The following is a 23,817-nucleotide window of genomic DNA, read 5'->3' on the forward strand; positions in this document are numbered from 1 at the left end:
ATGTTTATTATTACTTCATGAGTTTTTTTGATTAAGTTCTCAACCTCTCAACATCATTGACTATTGTGACATCAAAGAATAAAGTAGAGTCAAGGAAATGGTAAAACAGCCAAAAGAAACTTTTTTAAGTTACAGATGAAGAACATTAGGTTCATCTGATTATCCTGTTCAGATGGCATATCCAGATACCACAAGCCAAGTCACGGACACATAATCATTTTTAAACTGTGGTGCACTGCTTAATTGTTTTAAAATATTTTAAAAGTCCTCTGGTTGTCTCCTACAGATGAATCAAATTCATCAGCTTTTAATTGTTAGAATAGTTCCATTTCAACAGTTTGGGCTATTGTTTAAGCCAGTCACCATTCTTTCAGAAGGTTTCATATGATTTATTCATACCCTTTTAAACTGGAACCATAACATTTAGGCAGAAGTTCCTTAAAAACAGCAGCATAAAGCAAGCTTTCTCCCAAATATCTCTTTTGACCAGAAAAATCTCCCCTAGCCCCTGACTGCAACAGCATAGACTTTAGCACACACTACTCCAACTAGTTTTCCCTCTAGAATTGCAACAGCTCACTGTTTCAGTTGAGTATGACGAAATAGTTGGCTTGCATTTAGGGGCCACGTTTTAGAAAAATAAGCCTAGAATCAGGGATTGAGTGAAGAGTTTCATGCTTTCTATCTCATGCTAAAGCTCACTGAGAACAGTGGTTATCCCTGGCACTATTTAGTTTCTCTTTTAATTTTTTGTCAAACATAGTTGAAGTCAAGCAATTTAAATTAGCATATGATACAAATCTAGTGTTATTGCTGTCATATTTATAGTTCTTTTCCTTTTTAGTTTGCAGATTTATTTTAGGTGTTCTTCTAAGAAATGCAATAACTATGGGTGGTGGGTTATTTACTGAGTACTCTAGATGCTAGACAGAAACATTAGTCTTATACTTTAAGCATGTAATTCTTAATCATTATTATTTATAAGATTCACTTTGAAAGCTTTTTAAACATTAGGTGACATGGGTGCATTCTAGTTCTGGGGTTGGGGATCTGGTACATTATTTTTTTTAAGATTTATTTATGCATACAGGGTACAGGCCAGGGGGGGTGAGAAGATTCACCAGAGACAGAGTGGGAAACAGAACAGGCAGACTGGCTGAAATACACTGCTGAGGGGAGCAGCGGGAAAGTCAGGAGAGGTCTGCTGCACCATGTGGGTAGCTCTCTGGCCGGCCAGGGATGGAATTCATGCTGCAGAGCTGAGGATAGCTTCACAGTGCTGTGCTTAACCCCTTGCGCCACCAGGGAGGCCTGGTACATTTATTATTTTTAAGCTCTATGGGTGATGCTGAAGTGCACTTCCTGGGCCCAGCACCTACCTTAAGCCATCAACAACTAATGGCTTAATTGTCAAACAGAATCACTAAAAATAAACTGGAACTATTTCACAGTTTGTCTAAGGATCACTTGTCAATGCTTCTTGGTTCTGTTGCTTATTGATTTGCTGCCTGTGTACATCCTGATTTCTTTCCTGTTTCTTAGACCTTCTCTTCTAGCAATTCTCAGTTTGTGAACTGGAAACAGGTCCTTTGATATCAGGTGCCACCATATGCACTGATTCTGGTTATATGCTCCAGCTTGGCTCATTGGATGGACCTGGCTCTCCTGATCTTTGCATCTAACCATGCTTTCCCATACATTTCAACTTATAAGCCTAGTATGACAATCTGTTAAATCCACTGAGTGAAGTAAGAACCATAAATGGCCCCACTGGAAATGATTTCAAATAACTAACAGGTAAAGTCACCACAAATACATGTACCTACATGTACCTCTACTTCAGTAATCTGATTTGTATTTCAAAAACTGCTTTGTACTAAGCACCCCAACTGAAAACTTAGCCTAGAATACTGTCTAGAACTGATCTATCTTTCTAGACCTTATACTATTCTTCATGTATCTGGTGCTGAACTTCTGTTTCTCAGAACGCAGGTCACAATGCTATACTTACTTTCTTCACTACATTTTTAATGTCTTTTTTATTGTTTTATGTTTAAAGAACTGGTTTATTAGGAAAAGGGACAGAAGAATGAAGGACCCATTTTTAATGTCTTAAAGGACTTTTTCACCAGCTGCTTCCTCTTCCTTTACCCACACATCCAAACCCTACTGATCCTTTTAAGCAGTTTCTCAACTTTAGTAATGTAAAAGAATTTCTTATGTTTCTAGCGAATACATTTTTGAATAGGCACAAGACCCGGTATAGAAAACTGAAGACCAATTCTATGAAGATCTTTTGGTTTGCAAATTTTCACTTTGAAAAATTTTGTCTTTGCAACTGGTAAAAAAACCCGAAACTGTATACTATCATCAAAATGAAAACACAAATTTTCAAGTATCAAAAAGCAGTGAATCTTATCTCTAAGTCTGGGATCCCAGTTTGAGAAATAATGGTTTAAGGCACAGCTTAAACATAATGACTTTGGAAAATATCACCCCAAGGTAGTGCATTTCTCTTTTCTGAATTATTTAATATCAAGTCACTTTCTGCCTTGTAGAACCTAACAATACTTATATTTTTCTAGAAAAGCCATAGCTCTTTGAAGGCAGGGATCATTTTTTTTTTTTTAAATCCCCACTTTACCCAGCACACAGTAGGTCCTCAGCAAACACTAGATGTAAGATCTGTATATCATCTTATTTCATAATCCAAATCTCTTTTAAAAAAAATCTCACTTTTCCATAGTCCATACAAAATAGCCCTACTATAAATTAACAAAGTGATTGAAATAGGCCTACTATAAATTACAAAGTTTGTTTTACATATTAGGAAAAGTCCAAGTTATGAGACTCAAGATTTTAAAATGTCTCTTCTATATTAAAGTTAATTGGAACAACTTCTGTAAATGATCAATAAGCAAATAATTAAGAATTCCAGGGTAAAGAATAAAAAAACCCTGAAATGCAAGGCTAGTAGTAGAGTCCCTATATATAGTCACAGTCTCATAAGGCTTTTAAGTTCACAATTCAACTTGTAATTCATTTAGGCAATGCCTTCAGTTTTTCAACTAGCATATTTGAGTTAACTGTTTTCTTTGGCATATAGGACAGGTTTCATTACTTCAGGCATGATCACACAGGCATGTTTTAACCAAGAACGTCTTTCTCGCGCGCGCGCGCGCGCACACACACACACACACACACACACACACACACACACACACACGGCATTTGGTACGAATCTGTGGCAGCATATGGTGAGAGAAAAGCACTGGCAGGGTTATGGGGGAACCCAATTCTGGGTCACCTGGGCAAGCTCAACTATATTTTTATTGGGTTTACTAAGCTTCCTTTCGGCTCTGAAACCGATATTGTGGGGCCCTTAACTACACATAGATTGAGAGACATTTCTCCAACGATGACCGGTTATTTTTCCCTGACGAGAAAACGGGCAACAAACTGTTTATCTATAGTTGGGAGTCTTCATCACGCCCTTTTAGGGCCGCGTTAGAAGGAAGGTTTCTTCCCTATTCGGTGGGTCTCCCATCGGTAGGATCCCCGACCTTCGGGTGCAGAAAACTGATCCTTGCTCGCCAGCCCCAAGGCCGCACGAGCCTCCCGGGGAGCCCGGCCCCCGTCCCCACTCCCCAGCCAGAGCGTTATGACTAGCAGAGATTAGTCCCAGGTCATAAACAACCTCTCACTTCCCCTCCCCCGCCCGGGTCCGCCCGCGCCGGGGCCGGCCCTCCGAGGCCCAAGGAGCCTCCGCCACTACCGCGGGCCCAGAGCCCTCCTCGCAGGGCGAGAGCGGGCCCGCTGCCTTCTCCTGGCCCGGGGCTTGATCACTACACATCTCCTCAGTCGGCCGCCGGGGAACGGGCTCGCTACGGCCACCTCACAAGGGGAGCTGAGGCCAGCCTCCATTTCCCTTCCCCCGACCCCGATCACCTCCAACAGCCAAGGAGGGGGGGGAGCCCCGAAGCGCAGACTCGCGGCCGCCCTGCGCGCGCCGACGCGGCCCCCACCCCACCCCGCGGCCCGTCCACGCCCCTCCCGGAGCCCGCCTCCGCGTCTGCCCGCCCGCCTGCTCGCCCCTCGCGCTCGCTCTCGCGCGCACCCGACGCCCCGCCTCCGCGCGTGCTCACTAACTGCTCCCGGAGGCAGCCCACAAGTTCCCCCCGCCCCTGAGCTGTTTGAATATGCTAATGACAGGCTAGGGGTTAGCCAATAGAATGGCGGGGCGGCGCGTCACGTGGCTAGAGGACGTGTCAGGGGGCGGAGTCTCCGCAGCCTCTGCCTGAGTTAAAACCGGAGTGTGAGAGAGAAAAGCGCTTCAGTAGCGAGAGGGGCTGAGAAAGTGGTGACACCGCCGGGGTGCGGAGGGAGTCCCTGAAACTTCTCCCAACAGCCCCAGGGCCAATCTCCCCTCAGCCCACTCCCCTCTTCGCCAGCTCCCAGGTCCCCACTCCCTGCACCGGGGTGGGGTGGGGAGCCGGGCCCGCCTCCCGCTGGGACACACACAGGGGCCGGGAGCGGGACGGGACCCCCGAGGCGGGGGGGGACGGACCGACAGACTGACGGCCGGGCGCCCGCCCCAGCGGGCAGGCAGGCAGGAGGAGGCGGAGGCGGGGGTACGACGGGGAGGACCGGGTCTGGGGAGTTTCCTCTCAACTATCGGGGGAGAAACTCCCCGCAGCCGGAGGAAAGACCAGACGGTGTTTTCCTCCCGGGGGCCGCGCTCCCCCGCCCCGCGTAGCGGCGGTCGCCGCCGCCACCGGCGCCTCCACCTCTACCATCTCTTTCTCCACCACCGCGGGCCCGGGGTCCCGGCCAGCACTATGCCCATCTTACTGTTCCTGATAGACACGTCTGCCTCTATGAACCAGCGCAGCCATCTGGGCACCACCTACCTGGACACGGCCAAAGGCGCGGTAGAGACCTTCATGAAGGTACCGACTGACCGAGCCCGGGCGGCGACCCCGGCCGGCGGCCCGCGGGCGGCGGGGGTGGGGGGGGCAGCCGGGGGCGGCGAGGCGGAGGTGTCGGACCTGACTGCGGGAGCCGCCGGGCTCGGGGACCCCCTCCCCCACCGCGCGGGCGGGCGGGCGGGCGGGCGCTGCGAGCCGGCCTCGGCCCCGACCGGGGCTCCGGCCTCGGGCCGGGCGTGCGGGCCGATCTGTGTGTGGGGGGCGGCGGGGCGGGGGGCTGCTGCGTGTGCGGTACTGTGGGGGCGGCGGGGCCGCGGGCGCCCCTTCTCCGCCGGGTAACCTCGCCCGTGTGCTTCCCTCTCGCCCGCCCTGCTCCTTCTCCCGCGCCCCGCAGCTCCGCGCCCGGGACCCTGCCAGCCGAGGAGACAGGTATATGCTGGTCACTTTCGAAGAGCCGCCCTACGCTATCAAGGTAACAGCCCTCGCCCTCCGCCTCCCTCCCTCGCTTCCCCTTCCCTTCCCTTCCCTGTTCCTGCCTCGCTCGCCCTCCCCGCCCCCCCATTCACCCTTCATTATGCGCCCCTCCCCCACCCCGCCCGGGCGCCGAGGTCTCTTCCCCTGCGGGCTCCCGCCCCCCCCCCGCGCCGGAGTGTCCCGGCGCGGCGCGGAGTCGCCGGCCACCTCCGTCCCCTCCCCGGCCCGACCCGGCGGCGGCGGCAGCGGCGGCGGCGCTGCTGCGATCAACATGGCCGACATTTCCCCTCCGCGGCGTGAGCGGCAGCAATGAACTGTGGGGGATATTTATTCAAGTTAGCCCGAGTGACAGCCGGGCCCGGCCGCGCCGAGCCCCGGTTTGCATTAAAGGGGAATTGGCCCGGGACCCGGCGGCGGTCGCCCGGGCTGGCCGGCGAGCGGGGTCGGGACGGCGTGGTTTGGGCTTCGGGGTCTTCCCGCGAGGGCCTAGGGCCCGCGGGGCGGCTGTGGGGTAACTTCAGAAGTCCCGCTCACTTCTGCTTGCCTCCAGGACCTTTGCATCCATAATTTTAGCTATGGGGTTGGGGAGTAATTTTCTCAGTGAAGTTAGAGTGTTGAGGGTGTTAGTTAGCAAGGCTGGCGTGCAGGCAGGGTTATTTAGTCTTGGTCACCTTTGGAAGTTTCCTCAGCAGATGTACCGTATTAACACGTTAAGCAGACTATACTGTGAGATGAAGCAGCTACTTGGTGAACCACAGATTATAACGGCTGTCCGTGTGTACATAGCTTTATAAGTCGGGGAAAAAAAAAATCTACTTTTTTTTTTTTCCAGGCCGGATGGAAAGAAAACCATGCAACGTTTATGAATGAACTGAAAAACCTTCAGGCTGAAGGACTTACGACTCTTGGCCAATCCCTAAGGACAGCTTTTGATTTATTAAATTTAAATAGATTAGTAACTGGCATAGACAACTATGGGCAGGTAGGTTGAATATTAAGGTGGAAAAACAGTTGATTTTTCTTTTTGTGGAAAAACACAGTTTAGTCCAAAAACTGTGTGACAGTGATACAAATATACAACATTTCAGGTTGCCCCTAATACACCTAATACAAAAGTGAAACTTTGACCACATTGTATATGGTTTTACAGCCCTCTTTTTTCTCCTTGATTTAACTTGTATTCCAAAACGGAGTCTGAATTCTTTTCTATGAATTTGAGGTGAATCTGGCTTTAATCCCTTGGTGTTCACTCAGGACATAAAAAAGAAAACATCCTCTCTCACCACACTCAGATACTCTGATTACTGTTCCCATAGGCAAATGTGCAACTATTATAGTGACTTATGGACACTATTATTTCATGAGTAGTCTTCATTTCATTTCTATATTAGTAAACATGTTAGAAGAACTTATGCGTTTTATCAGGGTTTAATTAAACCACATTGTATAACTGCTCTGAAAGATAACAAGATTTTCATTGGAGTGCAGTAACTGAGTACATTAAGATATATTTCCGCTTTTGAAGCATATACAATAGTCGACCATGCAGAAAGAATTCTGAATTCATTCCTAAATTAAATGACTGACTCATAGGTGTCTTTTTATTTTCATAAACTCCAGACCCTTGGAAAAGAAGTTATTTGAAAATATGAAGCAATCTTTTTTTTTTCCCTTAACTCTCCCATGTTCTTTTATTATAACTTGTTTTTATCTATTGAAGATGAGGCTTTAAGTCACCTTACGGTTCACTATGGAATAATGTAAGATAGTCCTTTATATCTTTTTGAGATTGATGACTTGGAAAATAAAAGATACTGAAAAAAGTGTAATGTTACACATAACTAAAGGAATTAATTATACCCAAGGGTTTCAATTTTCTATCTCATAGTGCAAAGTACTATCACAATGCCACATTTAGGTATAGATTTTGATCTTTTCCCAAGTTCCATGACACAATTTCATGTTTCACAAATTTCAGGTAAATTCTTCCTGGGACTACAACTTTTATTTTTATAAAGGACCATAGTTGTTCCCTTGGTTTAGAAATGTTTGTGCTTTACATCTTTAAGATAATTATTCAGTGCCTAAACATCTTTGGAAATGGTTAAATTTAGTCCTGTAGCATTTAAAGTATATGTTGCAATTCAAGAGTTACTTTGTTTTCTATTTTTTACCAAATTGCACTTCCATTATTTAATTAAGTGTATTTTTTTTTTTTACCCCATTAATCTTTTCATGTTTCCCTTCTCAATGCTGCTTTATTTTGCAATTTCTTAATCTAGGCAGATTTGCCTTGAACTTTTCAGTTTGTTTCAGTAAAACAATTCTTTTCCCTTTCATGTTCTTCTAATATATATATAGTGCTTAATAGTCTTTTATTGCTTAAGATTTTAATCCAAATGTCGAGTTTAAGACAATTTGAAATTTGCCATTGTCTGTTTATCCTTATTTGATTGTCAGGTTATCAGTGTGAAGCAGAACCGCTAATTTCCTGGGTGTTTTTCTGCATCACATTTCATAACTGCAAATGGCATTTAGACATGTTTGCCTCCTAACACCTATTAACGATATTTCATAGGTTGCTTCCTTAGAAAAACTGATTGTCATGGAAAGGGTAAGGATATCTGTATTTTAACCTGTATTTTCCTTTTCCCAGTTGCCATCTTCCACCAGAGAACACTTAAGTACTTGTCTATAAAACTTACAAAAAGTTTGAGATTGAAGGTGGTCCTGCTGTGCGGTTGCCACTTTGACCAAGAGAAGAACCTGGAGATTAGGATATTTTTGCATATTAGGATTTATTAATGAACCAGGGGGAGGGATAATGCTCCTCAGTTATTTTGATGAATGAGCAAGGATACAAGGAGTAATATTAATGTTTATGTCCTAAACTGGCACATATAAATGACATTAGCATAAAAGTAATTTAGGAAACCACAATTTCTAAATGCAAATGATTGAGTAAATGTTTAATTAGAAGAAAGCCTCTTTACAGAATATATTTTTCATTATGAAACTTAATAATTTAAATGTATTTTCTGTACATAAAAGATAAATTATCAGGGGTTTTGGGTAGCTCAAATTTTAATAGTTCATGTATTTTCTACTAGATATACTTTTTCTGTGTCTAATTTCTGTGAAATAACTTTATTCTGTAATCTCTGTTTTTACATAATTCTCCTTTCATGCTCTGTACTAGGATCTATGGAGCCCACATACTCTAAATACTTGTATGTAATTTCAGTAGTTGAGGGAAATGTGACAAGGTGAACAAGATGAAAAACAGTGCATAGGGCATTTGAAAACCTTTGTTTCTAAATTTTCTTAAATTTTAAACATGGGTATTTATATTTTCGAATATATATATATTCAAATAATATATGTAAGTGCCCTACATATGTTCTCCCCTCATACATGCACGTGTGATTTTTCCACAACCACGGATACTCCAAGGGTATTTTTAACTTTCTTGCATATGTTAGTTTAGTTAGCATACCTACTAATAAAGCATCTTGGGCTATAAGTTAAGATACAGAATTTTCAGGGTATCAGTAGGGTTAAAGTAACTGAGAAAAAAAATGAACAATTCTTGGTGAATGTTTTCCTCAAGCACTTTGAATATCCCAATAGAATATGCATAGAAAAATCCTGTGCGTAGAAAATTCTTACATATAAATATTTAATTTTGATAATCAGTACATTTGCTGATATTTCTACAATCATGGAACAGTGTAGTTTCTAGTCAATCTTTTCCTTAGTTGTAGCAGCACCTTATTAAATCGTTTGTTGCAATTACATTTGATATATTTTTTTCATGTATTTACCAGAGTTTCATATAATGTTGATTTTTTTGAGAGTCACTGAAAGTCTGAACCAGCCTTAATATTTAAAGTCGGGATTGGTATAAAGTTTTAAATTGCTTATTAAAGTTTTATGTGTAGGTTAGTTTATTAGTTTATTTTCTCCTATTCTCAACATTGTGTTTTTTTTCAGTTAGGCTTCAGACTCAGCTACTAAATATTACTCTGAGCTGCTATTTATCATTTTTGTCACTGAACTCACTCCACACCCCAACTATCCAGTATACTAGTGCTGACCTCAGTAAACACAATCCTTGATCAGTACCCTAAAAGAATATACAATATGTTTAATTTTTTGAGGATTTTCAGTATTAAATGTTTGCCTCATTGAAAAGTGGTGACTAGATAAGATCACATTGAATGAATCTTAACCAATTTTATTCATCAGGATTAAGTGCTATTTGTAACCTTTACCAGGTAATTCAGGTAGAGTTCTGATAATATTACTTTCTTCCCTTTACCCAAGCATTACATTAAGTACTCAGCAGGCATAGGTACAACATACAAGCATCTCTCTCTCTCTTTCTCTCTCTCTTTTTTTAAAGATTGATTTATTTATGCATACAAGAGCTGGAGTACAGGCCAGAGATGTAGGGGGGTGAGCGGATTCACCAGAGACAGCAGGAAACAGAACAGGCAGACTGACTGAAATACACTGCTGAGGGGAGCAGCGGGCAAGACAGGAGAGGTCTGCTTCGACATGTGGGTTTTTCTCTGGCCGGCTGGGGATCGAACTCGTGCTGCTGAGCCTGCGGATTGCTTTATAGTGCGGTGCTTAACCCCTTGCGCCACCAGGGCGGCCCACAAGTGTCTCTTTTAATGCTAGTGAAGTAATAAGATGAAGTAGTGAAAACTTGATTCCAGTTTGGGATTTTGCTTTCTCTTAAATTATCAGCAAATGTATTAACAATAGTTTGGTAATTGGTGACATAAAAAAGTCTCCAAAAGTAAATAGGTTGTCATACTTGAACATACTGTGGTGCTGAATGTGAACTGGAAATGATGTTGGGTGGTATTTTGTAAATTTTTTTTAAGTCTCTGGACTTTTTTTCCTAATTTTTAAACTGTAAGGAAAAAAAAAAACAACGAAAAACCCAAAACATCAAATTCACCATCTTAATCATTTTCAAGTATGTAGTTAGTTCCATGCTGTTAAATATATTCACATTGTGCAACCAATGTCCAGAATTCTATGCCTATTAAACAGTAACTCTTCATTTTCCCCTTCCTCAGCTCCTAGCAACCACCATTATAATTTTTGTTTCTGAATTTGACTATTCTAGATACCTCCCATAAATGGAGTCGTACAGCACTCTTTTTGTGACTGACTTATTTCAATTAGCACACTGTCCTTAAGATTCATACATGTTCTAATAAGATAGGACTTCATCCTTTTTAAGACTGAATGTTCTGTTGTACATACATACTGTATTTTGTACATATCACACTTGGGTTTTACCTCTTGGTACTATAACCATGAGTATGGTGTGAAAATAATATTTTTGAGATCCAGCTTTCAATTCTTTTGGATATGTACCCTGAATTGGAATTGTTGGATCATGTGGAATTTCCATAGTTGTACTATTTTGTATTCCCACCAGCATTCTCACCAGCTCAAGAAATCTCATTTTTCTACGTCTTCAACACTTGTTTTCAGGTAGCCATCCTGGTGGGATCTAAGGTGATGGCTTATTGGTTTCTTTGCATTTAACTAATTTCTGTGTTGAGCATCTCTTCATATATTGGTCAGTTATTTGTATAATGGCTTTGGAGAAGTGTCTATTCAAGTCCTTTGCTCATTTTTAAAATCAAGGTTTTTTTAAGTAGAGTTATAGTAATTCTTTAAATATTATTAATCCCTTATCAGATACATGACTTAGTTATTTTCTCACCTTTGATGATTGCCTTTTCACTCTCTTGCTTGTGTGTTTTGATGCACAAAAGTTTTTAATTTTTGATGTAATTCAATTTTTCTTTGTGTGTGTGTGTGCTTTTGATATCTTAGCCAAGAAATAATTACCAAATCCACTCCCTTGTGTTCTCCTTTAGGAAATTTAGGGTTTTACATTTATGTTTTTAATATACTTTGAGTTGATTTTTGTATATAGTATTGGATAAGAATCTAACTTCATTCTTTTGTTTGTGGACATCCAGTATTCCTAGCATCATTTGTTGAAGATCCTTTCTCCGAACCTCTAAGCCTCCTAAAGTTTAAATAATTACTGGCAAATAGGGGATTCTATAGTCAAATTTGTTTATTTTCTACATCCTGAATTATATAAATGAAGAGCAATGGCTAGGAATGTGAAACTTGGGATCCCAGTCTTGACCTTGACATTGAATTATTATGTAACACTGAACAAGTCACTTTACTACCCTGTAACTCTTCTTCATATTTCAAATAGCCAGTGATGAAGCCATTGTACCCTTAGACTTGATGAGTGGTGTACATGGAGCAGTTATTAAGGTGTAGCTTATTAAACAACTCATTAGACACAAAAATACTTGATTTCATCAATAAGTTTATTTGCCACTAGTTCCCTATTTTTCAGCTTTAACTTTGAAATTACAATTAAAAAAATTCTAATGATAGTTAAAGCTGATTTTTATTGGTTTGAGATCTATTAGTAGCACATTATGTGTGGATCTTTTTCTTGGGTTTTGTGTTGGCTTCCTAGGGAAGCAGGTGTGAAAAGTAAATACTATGACTTGGCCATTTAGTAAGAATGGGATAAAGTACAGGAGTGATATTTAAACAATATATAGATTAGATGAAAACAGAACGCAAATAGTTCAGCAGATAAGTCAGAAAGTCATTCTTTGGCAGGAATACAAGTTAGAAAAGGAACCCTTAATAGACTTAAGCACATGCTTTAGGATTCTTTCAATAGGGGAGCTCCCCCTAGTGCGTTTAGGGTGAGATGTACACAAGTTTGATTTGTAAGGAACCTTTGAATCTCAGGTAAATGAAAGGACAAATTAATAAGATTTAACTGGGTTCAAGGCATAAGATGGATATGATTTATTTCCCAGTACGCATTAATTTTAAATGAAAATACTTCAAGACCCAGATTTTTTTGAAGGCATTATAAATTTTCTTCATAATTTCACCTAATTTGTTTTCTAAAATATCAAAAAGTATCCTGTCACTCTTCCCAAAGAAAATGAAAAAACATACTAAGGACATCACATTCTTAATTAGAAATTATTGAAGAGAAATAAGTGCAAAAGGCAAAAATAATAGGTTCTACTAAAAGGGAACTTTATTTTTCCTTCGTACTAGAGAATGCCAATAATTACATATTAAGTAATATATAATTAAAAATTTAAATGCAAATTAAAAACTTAACATTGGAATAAAAGAATTCTACTTAAGTATTTTGAATTAAGGTTGATTTTAGTCATAGTTTGCTAAAAGGATTGTTTAACTGTTCCTGTCATGGATTTGTCTAGAGAGATTATGTCATATTACGTAACTTAGTTTTTCTTAAATATTTAAGGATATATATGCACTCAAATTTATAATTGATACATGAAATTATCTTGGGCATTTTTTGCCTTTGGTTGGTCAGTGCTCACATGTATCAGCCTTCTCCTCCCTCCACTTAATAAGTAGTTATATAACATTTTTTGTTTAGTTTTATTATTAATCTACTTAAGGATGGTCACCAGACCATAAACAATCCTGGATTTTTTGCTTTTGCTTTATTCCCTCATCTCTCTTCTTCCCCCAAACCTTTTTATTTAAATTTTTTTTTTTTTCCAGTTGAGGTATCATTGTTTTACAATACTTATGTTGTCCAAAGGTTTTCCAGAAGTATGGGATTATATCTCAGATGTATTTCACCACACTATACCCACTGTCCCGGCACCATAGTCCTCCACTATAGTCCATTGTATTCCCTTTCTCCTCCCCATCTTCAGATTTCTAGGGTTTGTTACTGGTTTGGTTTTGTCTGAACCTTTGTTTTGTTTCTCTGTCATTTGCATATAAATGAAGCCATCCAATATTTTTTTTCTCCTGAGGTATTTGCGCAACATTATTCCTTTCCCCTCCAGTTCTATTCATGTCACAAATGGCAAGAGTTCATCCTTTTTTTTTTTTTTAAATAGCTGAGTTGTATTTCATTGTGTGTATATACCACATTTGTCTAATCCACTCCTCTGTCCTAGTGCATTGTTTCCATAACTTGGTTGTTGTAAATAGGGCTACCGTGAACATAAGATACATGTATTCCTTTGAATTAATGTTTTTTTATTCAGGTAAGATACCTAGGAGTGGAGTTGATGAATTATATGGTTGATCTATTTTTAATACTTCGAGAAACCTCCTTATTGTTTTCCATAGGAGCTGGACCAGTTTATATTCCCATCAATAGCGTAAGAGTTCTTTTTCTCCTGTATCCTCACCACTTGTCTCTGGTCTTTTGGATAAAGGGCCATTCTCTCAGGTGTACCATTGTGGTGTGTCATTGTGATTTTGATTTGCTTTTCCCTGATATATGATGATGTGCATTTTGTTGAGCCCTTCTTCCTATTTTTTGATGGAACACCCAACTTTTATATTGAATAACTTAAATACACAAATCCTAACTGTGAAGCCTAGTGAATCTTTACAGTCTTGAAAAAAAAAATTAAAAGTTGAATCTCCTAACAGAACTTTTCATTGACCTTAGGTGCTTTATTGTGGGGCCTTTGAGTGATGTTAGAATTTTGTCTTATTTTATAGATGAAGAAAACAAGGAATGTTCATAAAGGTTAAAATGCTTGATTCACATTTGTAAAATATTTCAAAAGATTGCAACTGGTTATGGAAAAGTTACACAGATTTTATTAGTAATTGTATATTATTTAAGGACAAATTTTATTTAAAGGCATACCCACTAGGTCTGAGTTGCTTTTCTGTATGTCTAGTTCTCTAATGAAATGTGCATTCTTTCACTTTCTCTGTAAAAATCAGGTATTTTATTTTGTCAGTGCGTTACATTTAACCTCTCTTGTGACACTATTAAAACCACTGTTACATAAGAACATGAAGATGGACTATAATTGACAGGATTTTATGCCATTATTATTTTAAGGCCTAGATGCTAATATGCGTAATGGCACTTTTGATTTTATAGTTCACAGTTTATTTTCTGACAGAGTTAGTTAATATAGAGCTATTAACCTAGGCAGTAAATTAGTTGACTTTTCTAACGTTGTATGCAGCCAGTGTTAGTGTTATAATTACAGTTATAATTATAAAACATGTATGGTTTTGTAATTAGTTAACTATCTTTTTTTTTGACATGGTAATTTTTAAAATCTCTAAGCATTGTGTTTTAAGAGAAAATCTAATTTGCTATATGAATTCCCACTCCATCCAGGAGTTCCTTGGCAAGTTGTGTAACCTCTCAGTCTCACTTCCCCATTAGGAAAAAGGGATGAAAGAATGAATCCTTTAGGATCTGGTGAAGATTAAGTATATATTCTAATACAATTTATTTCTGTAAAAGATCTATCTATTAACATTTTTTGTGATTATTTGAATTCTAAAAATTAAGACTTTGAGTGCATAGTGCTCTTTCATCCTGCTTTTTTCAGAACAAGTAGTGTGCTGATAGGGAAAGAAATAACTTCACTCAAACTGACTGCATCTGACTTCCTCTTTCTAGCTTATGTTGTATTGACAAGTACCTTAACCTTACTGAGCTTCAAATTTCTCATCTATTAAATAACAACAATCTCAAACTTTAGAAAGGCTTAGAAGTAATTGCTAGTTATCTAGCAAAATGTTTGTTGGCATGTAGTTGGAACTCAGATGATGATCATCATCCCCTGTATTATGGTTAAACTGTTAACATGAAAAAAGCTTTATAATCGAAAACCTTTGATAATAACGGAATAAAAGTTGTTTCATAACCCAACATACATTCATTATGAACAGCAAGAATTAGTTGTTCAGTTGTTCCAGGTCAAATTAAGTTTCTTGCCATTGGGAACATAATGGTGTCCTGGACTTTGAATGGTAGTCCTCTAGATTGCTGTGGAAATTTTTTCCCTTTGATTTTATAGAAGTCTTTCCCCCAAAAGCTCTCCTGTTTAAAAACAGTTTGATAACAAATAAGTACTTTAAAAAAACAAATAGATTTTGATTTTTAGACTAAGGTATTAAGCTTCTTGTAGGAAATTAAAATCTCATTCTATTTCTAAGACTTTGTAACTCTGTGTTTTAGAATTCAAGTTGATGATAATTGGGATAGGTGGGAAGGGAGGATGTGTTGTCCAGAAGAAAGGTTAAATGTAAAATGTGTGGTCCGGTTTACTGTTTGTAATGTAGATTTTGTGGAGAAAATAACAGTAGGAACGGGAAGGATTTTTTTATATGACGATAAAACACCTTTTTAAGGACATAGGTACTTTGAAATTTGATTATTGATATATTGATAGATGCATAGAGAAAGTATTTTAACTTAAAAATCTTACACTAAGCAGCTTATTTGTAAGCAAAGCACATATCAGCACAATGATAACAAATTTATTCTAGTCCCTATGTAATCTTTCCCTTTTTTTTTTTTAAAAAAAAACATCCGTGCCTTAAAAGGACATGACATTTTGACATTTTTCGTCCATTAGTTTTGCCCAAATAAGCTGGGGAACTAGTGGTGAAAGTTCTTGGAAGGATTATATCTAAAAATTTTATTATAAGCATGAAAACAATTTTGAGTAAGAAAAAGTAATTGTAGCTTTAGTTACTGTGTCATATAAATTGTAACTAGTAAATGACATAATTGATGATGGCATGTTAAATTTTGCCTTTGTCTTAATATCTAATAACCTAGTTATTAAGAAATATCAGCAAAGTCTTCTAGTTATTCTGGAGTTTAACCCCTGGAAGCATCCAATCAAGTATTCTGAAGGATTTAAAAGAATAGATTTTTTTATAATCACAGGAATTGAAGATGATTGATATGCAGTATTCTATGAAAGATTATGCTGCAAGCCACAGTGGGTGATATTACAAAGGCTCTGTCCACAAGATGGCGGGTACAGTACTTTTTGGGTCATCAGGAATGAGCAAACAATGTCTTTTGTCTTAAATAATGCCTTGATTTCTGATGGTTCCTCATCATTTATGTACTTTGACAGGTAATAACTAATGTAGAATTTAAAATTTTTGTTGTGCAAGGTTAATTGTCAGTCCTATTTCTCAAACTGCAAGTTAGAAAGGAAAGTCAAGAAACTGCATCCAGAAAATTGTACCTAAGTAGATAGAGAAAGAGTAAAAAGGTCTTTATATCTAAATTTTATTGTTAAACCAAAATGGATAGTGTGTGTCCCAAATGGGATACTGAGTAAATCCTAATGTAAAAGAGCTCCTACTGTTCTTAGAACACCCATTTTGGTACAGCAACATCTTAAAACATGTAACAACCTATGCAGGATGTGATCTCTTTTTTATCATGTTCATTTCTGAGGTAAAACCTTGGTGAATTTGGATGGGTAGTTAGGAAGACTTATAAAAATTTTAATAGACTTTTGAGTATAATGTGATTTGTTTCTTATTTCCCAAAAATGTCATCTGTTTTGGGAAGGTATTTAACACAAACATCAGTGAATGTTTGAATTGGAATTACCCAGTTCATTTAATATGAAGATGTAGTAGGTTCTTTATTGAGAGTGTTAGTATTTCTTAACTAAAATTGTATTTCTGATACCCTCATACTCTTTTTAAGTCAGTATAAGCAGTATTTACCTGCTGCTACTTTTTAAGTATTGCAATTATTTGTTAAAGTAACCTTATTTAAACATTAGACTCCAGTTCAAATGTAAAACTCAAATTTTAAGAAATTATTAAATATTAATAATTTAGGTATAGAGTTTATGTTACTGTTTTTTGATACAGTGGTTAGCCCTACCAATTATTGACCGTCCTTAACATTAATTTTTTTCAGTAGTCAAGCTAGCAATTCTTTACTCCTTACAGTGAATATTGCTTACTAGTTATTGCTTACTAGTTATTACTTAGCTTATTATTTAAATCAAATTCCAGGACATTGCTCTTCAGTTATTAAAATAAATACATGAGGTTCCATCCTACTTTTGTATGTCTAATTCCATCTGCTTTTAAGCTGTTATTTTTTAAACATAAAGACTTATGTGGCAACATAAAAAGCTGTATTGATACACAGTAGTATAAAGAAATTATTTGAAAGTAAAATACATTCCTTGCCTTGTAATGTGGAATTTTAACTTTTTTGTATAGTTACAGACCTTAATGTTACTATAAGACACTGGATTTTTATACTCTAGGATAGTATAGATATTAAGTACATGTAATTTTGAAGAATATTAGTTTTAAAAGTGTATTTAATAAATGCATATGGTTAAACAGTTCAAGAATTGTAGAAAGTTTTATAGTTGCTCAGAGACATTTTTTAGTGATACCCATGATTAATCAGTTTATAATAAATTCTTCATAGATCTTTTGTGTGTAGATGGATATTTTAAATGCGGTAATTTCTTAAGAATGTTAGAGTTTTTATATCAGAAGTCTCATGCCATATCACTTGAGATCTTAATTTTACAAAACTAGTAATGTGAATTTGAAAACACGTAAAACTTAATTCTCTCCATGAAATACTGATTTATGTGTAAAGCCTATCGAGCTTTTATAGACCTATAATTATTATATTTTGTTTAAAATACATACATTTGTATATTTATCCCCATAATATAATGAACCTGCCCACCCTGTGGAAAAATAGGTAGCAATATTAATGACAATGAATTATTAAACAGAAAATGTAACTGGCACATCAAACTATGATTTCATAGATATTCGTATAGTTTGAGGCTAAAAATTAAGAAAATAGAATGGACTAAAAGAAAAATTTAAGTATGTAATTATAGTACAGGTAATAAGCAGATAGTTGAAAAGATTCTGGTTGTCATGTATAAATGTCTGAAGTTAGAGCAATGTTGACAAAGAATGCTATTTATTCAAGTTGACTTGTGTTGCAAAGTATTAAAAGCTTTTCTTGGTTCTAATAGTTATAGTAGTATTTACTATTATCAGTATTATGACTAATAAGTCTTTGGCTGTGAATTGCATCCTAACATGTTTTTCAAAATAGCTTTAAATGGAAGGATATTTTGTTTAGTATTTTATATTTTCTTTATAGAATCTGAATTTTTACAGATTATATAGTGAAGTGTCAGTAATAGTTCCTGCCAGTGAATATTAAGGTAGTTTGTCATTTTAAAGGAACACCCTGTAGTTACTACTTTATTTTCTGTGGTAATAGAGATAGTTAATGCAGACTTTAAATCATATTTTCACTTTTTATCTAGATTCCATAATGATATAAATAAATGGAAACTGAAGATCTTGAAAATTTTAAACAGCAATTTTGCTTTATACTTTTCCAGTATATGCATGAGACCTTTAGTGATGTAATTATTTCTCAAGGCAGCCCTTTCCATCCTTCAGTATTTTTGTTGTCACATTATTTACTTGAAAAGGAAGTTTTGTATTGAAATGGGTTTGGGCTATTTCTGGAAGCTTATTTTCTTCTTGGGTAATAATGCTTTTTCATCTTAGATCTGTAGGATGTTGTGCATCTTGTTGCTTTTGGCCAGTAGCTTTCCTTGCAGATAGCAAAATAGCTGGGCCGTATTAGGTGTGTGGGTTAACTGAATATTCTGTTACAGGAGAACCAGAGAGCTGACTTTTGGTATGTTTTTCCTTTAACAGAATCTTTAAGCCATGGAAAAGTTTAGCATAGACAGGCACTTGACTATCCTTTCTGGATTGCTGGAGCATGGTGGCAGGAGGAGAAAACTTGAGCCCTTGGTCCTGCAGCAGGAGAGCAAGCCACTAAAATTTTGTTGCATGTTCAGGACTGCCTTCCTTTTGCTTCATTAAGCTAATAGTTAAGACCTCTGTAGGGGTACAATAAGATTTCTTAAACCCATTCCTCCACTACTTTTATTTATTTACTTAATTTTTTAAAGATTTATTTATTTATACAAGCACTGGGTACAGTCAGAAGCGCGGGAGGGTGAGCGAATTCACAAGAGGCAGAACGGAGAACAGAGCAGAGCAGGCAGACTGACGAAGTACACTGCTGAGGGGAGCAGCGGGAGACAGGAGAGGTCTTAGCGCCTTGTGGGCCCCTCGCCCGGTTGCTGGGGATCGAAAAGGCACTGCAGAGGCTGCGGGCAGCTTTGCAACCCAGCACTCAACTGCTGCCCCACTGCCACTGGGGAGGCCCCTCCAACTACTTTTAAAATTTATTGGGGGAAATTAACTTTTACATTTTGGGAACTATTTTCTTTGCAAAATAACTAAATTTATTTTCAAAAGTATTTTCTTTGCAAAAATGACACAGACCTCTAGTGGATAAGACCTACTTAATTATATTTATTAAATTTTCTTAGAGATTTTATACCTTAAATTGTTTAACATCATTACATTGTTTTTTATCTTCTGTTGTTTTTAACTGAGGTAATATTGGGGTAAGGTATTAACAATAGTGCACCCACACAAACTCATCCATATTCCACCACCATAGACCATTGTGCTTCCTTCCCTCTTTGTCATTACATTAAGAGAGCTTAATTGAAATGAAATTTTTACTTTATATTATCTTTACCAAAACTTTTATTTGAGACTTGTTTTTAACATTTTTTTAAATATATATTTTTACATCATTCTTCATTTTTGTACAGTGTATGCTTTCTCCTCTCAGGTGTATTTCCTGTAAAATTCCCACCATCAGTTCACCAGTGCACCATCACCATAGTCCGTTGTGCTTTTCCCTCCCTTTCTTTGATCCCTCTCCCTCCTTCTGCCCTGCAGAATGTCTCTGATTTATAGTTGCCTGTTAATTTTGGTTTTTTATTTATTATCATTTGAGACTTTTGACCAATATTGAAATCAAATTTCCTGACTGGAAAGGTTTCCATTATTCAATAGTTCTAGAGGTAGAATATTATACTTTGTTGACACTATTTTCTAATGACATGTCTGGATTTCTTTATACCAAGAAATCACTGCTTTGAGAGTACAACATCTGAGATTATTCTGCTCATGGCAAAAGTAAACTTTTGGTCCCTCTACTGGCTGCCTATGTTGTAGCAGAGCTTAGTGTTTGTTTATTTTGAAGATCTTATGCTAAAGGCTATTTATAGCTTTATGACCAAAGTCAATTTTAAGAGAGATTCCACTATGGACAGTTCCCAAATTGAGTGGCTTCATAAACATACTTATTGAGAATAAAAATGTAAAACTTGCTCTTAAATATCAGAATTTGGGAATTGATAAAACTGTATACCTTAGCATCAAGATAGCTACTGACTTTGCTGCAGTGATTAAATTATAACTTTAATTTGGACTTTTGAGGTGTCAAATTATTTTGTGTAAAACATAAAAAAACCTTAATGATACTGGCAGACAACCAAAAATATGTTTATTGTTTTTGTCAAGAATGAATGTAGGAGAAGAACAGGGCATAACTTAGTACAAGAAAATGATTGGAGCAGTATTTTCTTGTGGTTGTTTTTAGTAGATGATTTAGAAATTCATACTTAAATAAATTTGTTAAAATGCAACCATTATATGTAGAGGTAAGAATAATTTTTCCTGATGGAATAAGAAATCTTTTTGCATATCAGTTATATTAATTTAGTCTGTACATTTTATCAGTATTCTTAACTTTCTTGGTATGATAGGACAGGAACTTAAACATATTAGTAGGATTAATTAAATAGGTGAAATGAAGATAGTTCTTTTTTTCCTTACCTTTTTCCTGCCTTACATCTTTATTTGAGTTTTCTGAAGTTTTAAAACCATTATAAAACTTACTGTTTGATCTTATATTCATATAGGTACACACACACACACACACACACACACACACTTTTTGAAAATTGATTGAAGTTACAGAGTTCTCAGAATATACCAGTATTTCACAATGCTGGTATTGTTGCATTTTGTTCAGTGAATTTTTGTTGTGGGAAAGTGTATTGATTTAAATATAGGAAAAATGGTGGATAAGAAATGCCAGGGTGTAGCAGGAAGTCAAGTAAAGGAATAGTCTGATTAATTTCACTGCAGATAGAGATATATTAAATAAAACCAACTGATTGTAGTAATATCATTTATTGTTGGGTAAATATAGCATAATCTATATTGGTGTAGAATGTATCCAAGAGAATTTAAATGTTAGTAATAGGATCTTTAGATGTTGCAGAAAAAGGAAATGTGATGTAGAAGGAATAAGATTCTTGGTTTGCCAGTCACCATCTGGGTGATTTTGGATTGTATCATTTAATCTTGAATTTTTACCTTTTTTAGGGCCAAATGAAATAAGTGGTTTATTGTTATCAAGTACTTGGTTATTGTAATAATTTCAGTCATAACTTCTGTGGTAAGTATTATGTCTAAGACTAGCAAAGTTTCAACTAAAAGTTTTGTTTTATTGCCCAGGAAAAAGTAACTTTGATTTTAGTGATTTTGAATTTATCTAAAATTTTAATAACTCAAAGGATTTTTGCTATCTTAACTTGATATTTGATACATTTTAACTTGATATTTGACATTATGGTCCTTAAGAAAGTATGTGTTAGTTTTGGGGTTGACATTGTTCATAAAACTCTTAAGGAATCATGGGTTGTTGTTCTTTCATTTATTTTTTTTTGAAGATTTATTTTTATGTATTTATGCATACAAGAACTGGGGTGTAGGCCAGAGGTACATGGGTAAGAGGATTTACCAGAGACAGAGTGGGGAGCAAAACAGCTGATTCACTGAAATACACTGCTGAGGGGAGCAGTAGGCCAGACAGGAGAGGTCTGTTATGCCATGTTGGTTAGTTCCTTGGCCAGGGATCGAACTCAAGCAGCAGTGGCTGGAGATAGCTTACTATCTCTGAGACTTTAACCCTTGCGCCACCAAGGAGGCCTTAGATTGTTGTTCTTTATAAATATGATCAATTCATTGGCCCCTGGAGAATACTCAGTGCACATAAACAGGTAGAATGGGTGGATGTCGGAAAATCCAATCTTGAATTAGTTTAAAATTTAGAAGGTGGTACAGAGACACTTCTATAAGTATTTAGTTCCTGTTGTACTAGCTTTAAAGATTGGAGGATTTGTTTTTGAAAGGCAGCGAGTGTTAACCAGTGTAGTTTTAGCTTAACTATGGAAACAAGATATAACAGGTTTAATAATTTTAGGACATGTTTTCCGCCAATTTATGAGTACAATGCTATTGGTAGAAGGCAGGAGAGGAGAGTTACTGTTAAATGTACAGAGATACATATAGTTATTATATATGAGAGTAGAGCTTATGTATCATGTGCTGAGCACAATTTGGGTAACTACTCAGTAAATGTTTGGATAATGGATAGTGAACACAAATAAATGGACAGTGGTTATCTGGATAGATATAAGAGGGAGGTGTGTACTCTTGTAACCTAGCAGATTCATGAGTTCTGTGTGTCGGGTTGGGAAAGCACTTATTATATTAAGGTAAAGGTAACATATCTATATTTTTTGAAGTTTTTGATATTTAAATAATTATAAATGGATCCGTCAACTTGGGACAGGTTTGAGTAGCCTTTTAATCAGGGAATATTGACGTATTCCCAGTGCTTAAATATTTTGTGTTTAGTGCTGTGGAAGAAACATGACACAGTCCTTGCTGTCATAGTTTTCAAACACCTGAAATAATAGCATAAATATACATGATGGTGTATTTTAAAAAAATTGTCATAAAAATGCATGTCAGAATTTACCATCTTTTTTTTTTTTTGTGGGACCCTCGACGGCAGCCGGGAATGAACCGGCGCCGCAGAGGCTGCGGGCAGCCTCGCAGCCCAGTGCTCAACTGCTGCGCCACCTGGGAGGCCCAGAATTTACCATCTTAACCACTTTTAAGTGTAGAGTTGAGTAGTGCAAAGTATATTCCTATTGTTGTATAATTATGGTATATATATTTAAAGCCATAATTTAAAAGAGAGAGTATCAGTGTTTTAGGGAAGTGATATTAAAAATGTATTCCATTAAACAACTCAAAATACAATTTTATTTGAAGAAAAGATCCACTTATCTATGTTTTATTTTAATTTGAAAACTACTACTATTAGAATTTAGAGAGGGAGAAAGTCCAGAAAAGAGGAAGGCACTAAGTGGACCTTAAAAATGATTAAGAATTAAATGGGCTATGGGCAGAGAGAAGGAAAAGCATTGTACTTGAGGGAATCAATCAAAATGCAAAGGTGGAATGAACAGTAGAATTTACTATTTATATTAGGGTTGCAATGATATGAGAGGCAACATGGTAAAATGTTTCCCAAAATGTCTTCTACTTACCATCATTGTTGTAAAGGAGGATGGTAGTGTAAATTTATGTTGGTTTTTTTTTTTTTCCTACAGTGCCCCCCTAACATTGATTGTTACTATGCATTCAAAATCTTAGCATTTATAGCCAACATATTTTAATTTTATTTTTACCAGAGGAAGCTTTCTCCATCTGGAACCATTGTTTCTTGGACACCAGCTTGAAA

The 23,817-nt window shown here is 37.5% G+C and overlaps 1 protein-coding gene and 1 long non-coding RNA gene across 7 annotated transcripts in view; one reads left to right on the top strand and one right to left on the bottom strand.

Annotated features, from left to right (window-relative positions):
* Positions 1 to 4,990, bottom strand: part of LOC119259766 (uncharacterized) — an 89,760-nt gene extending 84,770 nt beyond the window's left edge. For all 4 annotated transcript variants that reach the window (XR_008554324.1, XR_005128553.2, XR_005128554.2 and 1 more), the window contains exon 1: positions 4,911 to 4,990. This is a non-coding gene — a long non-coding RNA (uncharacterized LOC119259766). The remainder of the gene's footprint in view (positions 1 to 4,910) is intronic.
* INTS6 (integrator complex subunit 6) overlaps positions 4,164 to 23,817 on the top strand; it is an 82,731-nt gene continuing 63,077 nt past the window's right edge. The window contains exons 1-4 of one of the 3 annotated variants that reach the window (XM_037527263.1): positions 4,164 to 4,374; positions 4,864 to 4,949; positions 5,323 to 5,400; positions 6,235 to 6,384. In XM_037527263.1, the coding sequence (XP_037383160.1) occupies positions 4,878 to 4,949; positions 5,323 to 5,400; positions 6,235 to 6,384 (300 nt within the window). In that variant the 5' untranslated portion in view covers positions 4,164 to 4,374; positions 4,864 to 4,877. Of the gene's footprint in view, positions 4,950 to 5,322; positions 5,401 to 5,678; positions 5,699 to 6,234; positions 6,385 to 23,817 lie in introns of those variants that run through there. The other 2 variants (XM_037527262.2, XM_054701667.1) reach the window with 2 other exon arrangements.

The sequence above is a fragment of the Talpa occidentalis genome, unplaced genomic scaffold (assembly GCF_014898055.3).
Source record: "Talpa occidentalis isolate TD23 unplaced genomic scaffold, MPIMG_talOcc4v2.1 talOcc4.5, whole genome shotgun sequence".
Taxonomy (NCBI): domain Eukaryota; kingdom Metazoa; phylum Chordata; class Mammalia; order Eulipotyphla; family Talpidae; genus Talpa; species Talpa occidentalis.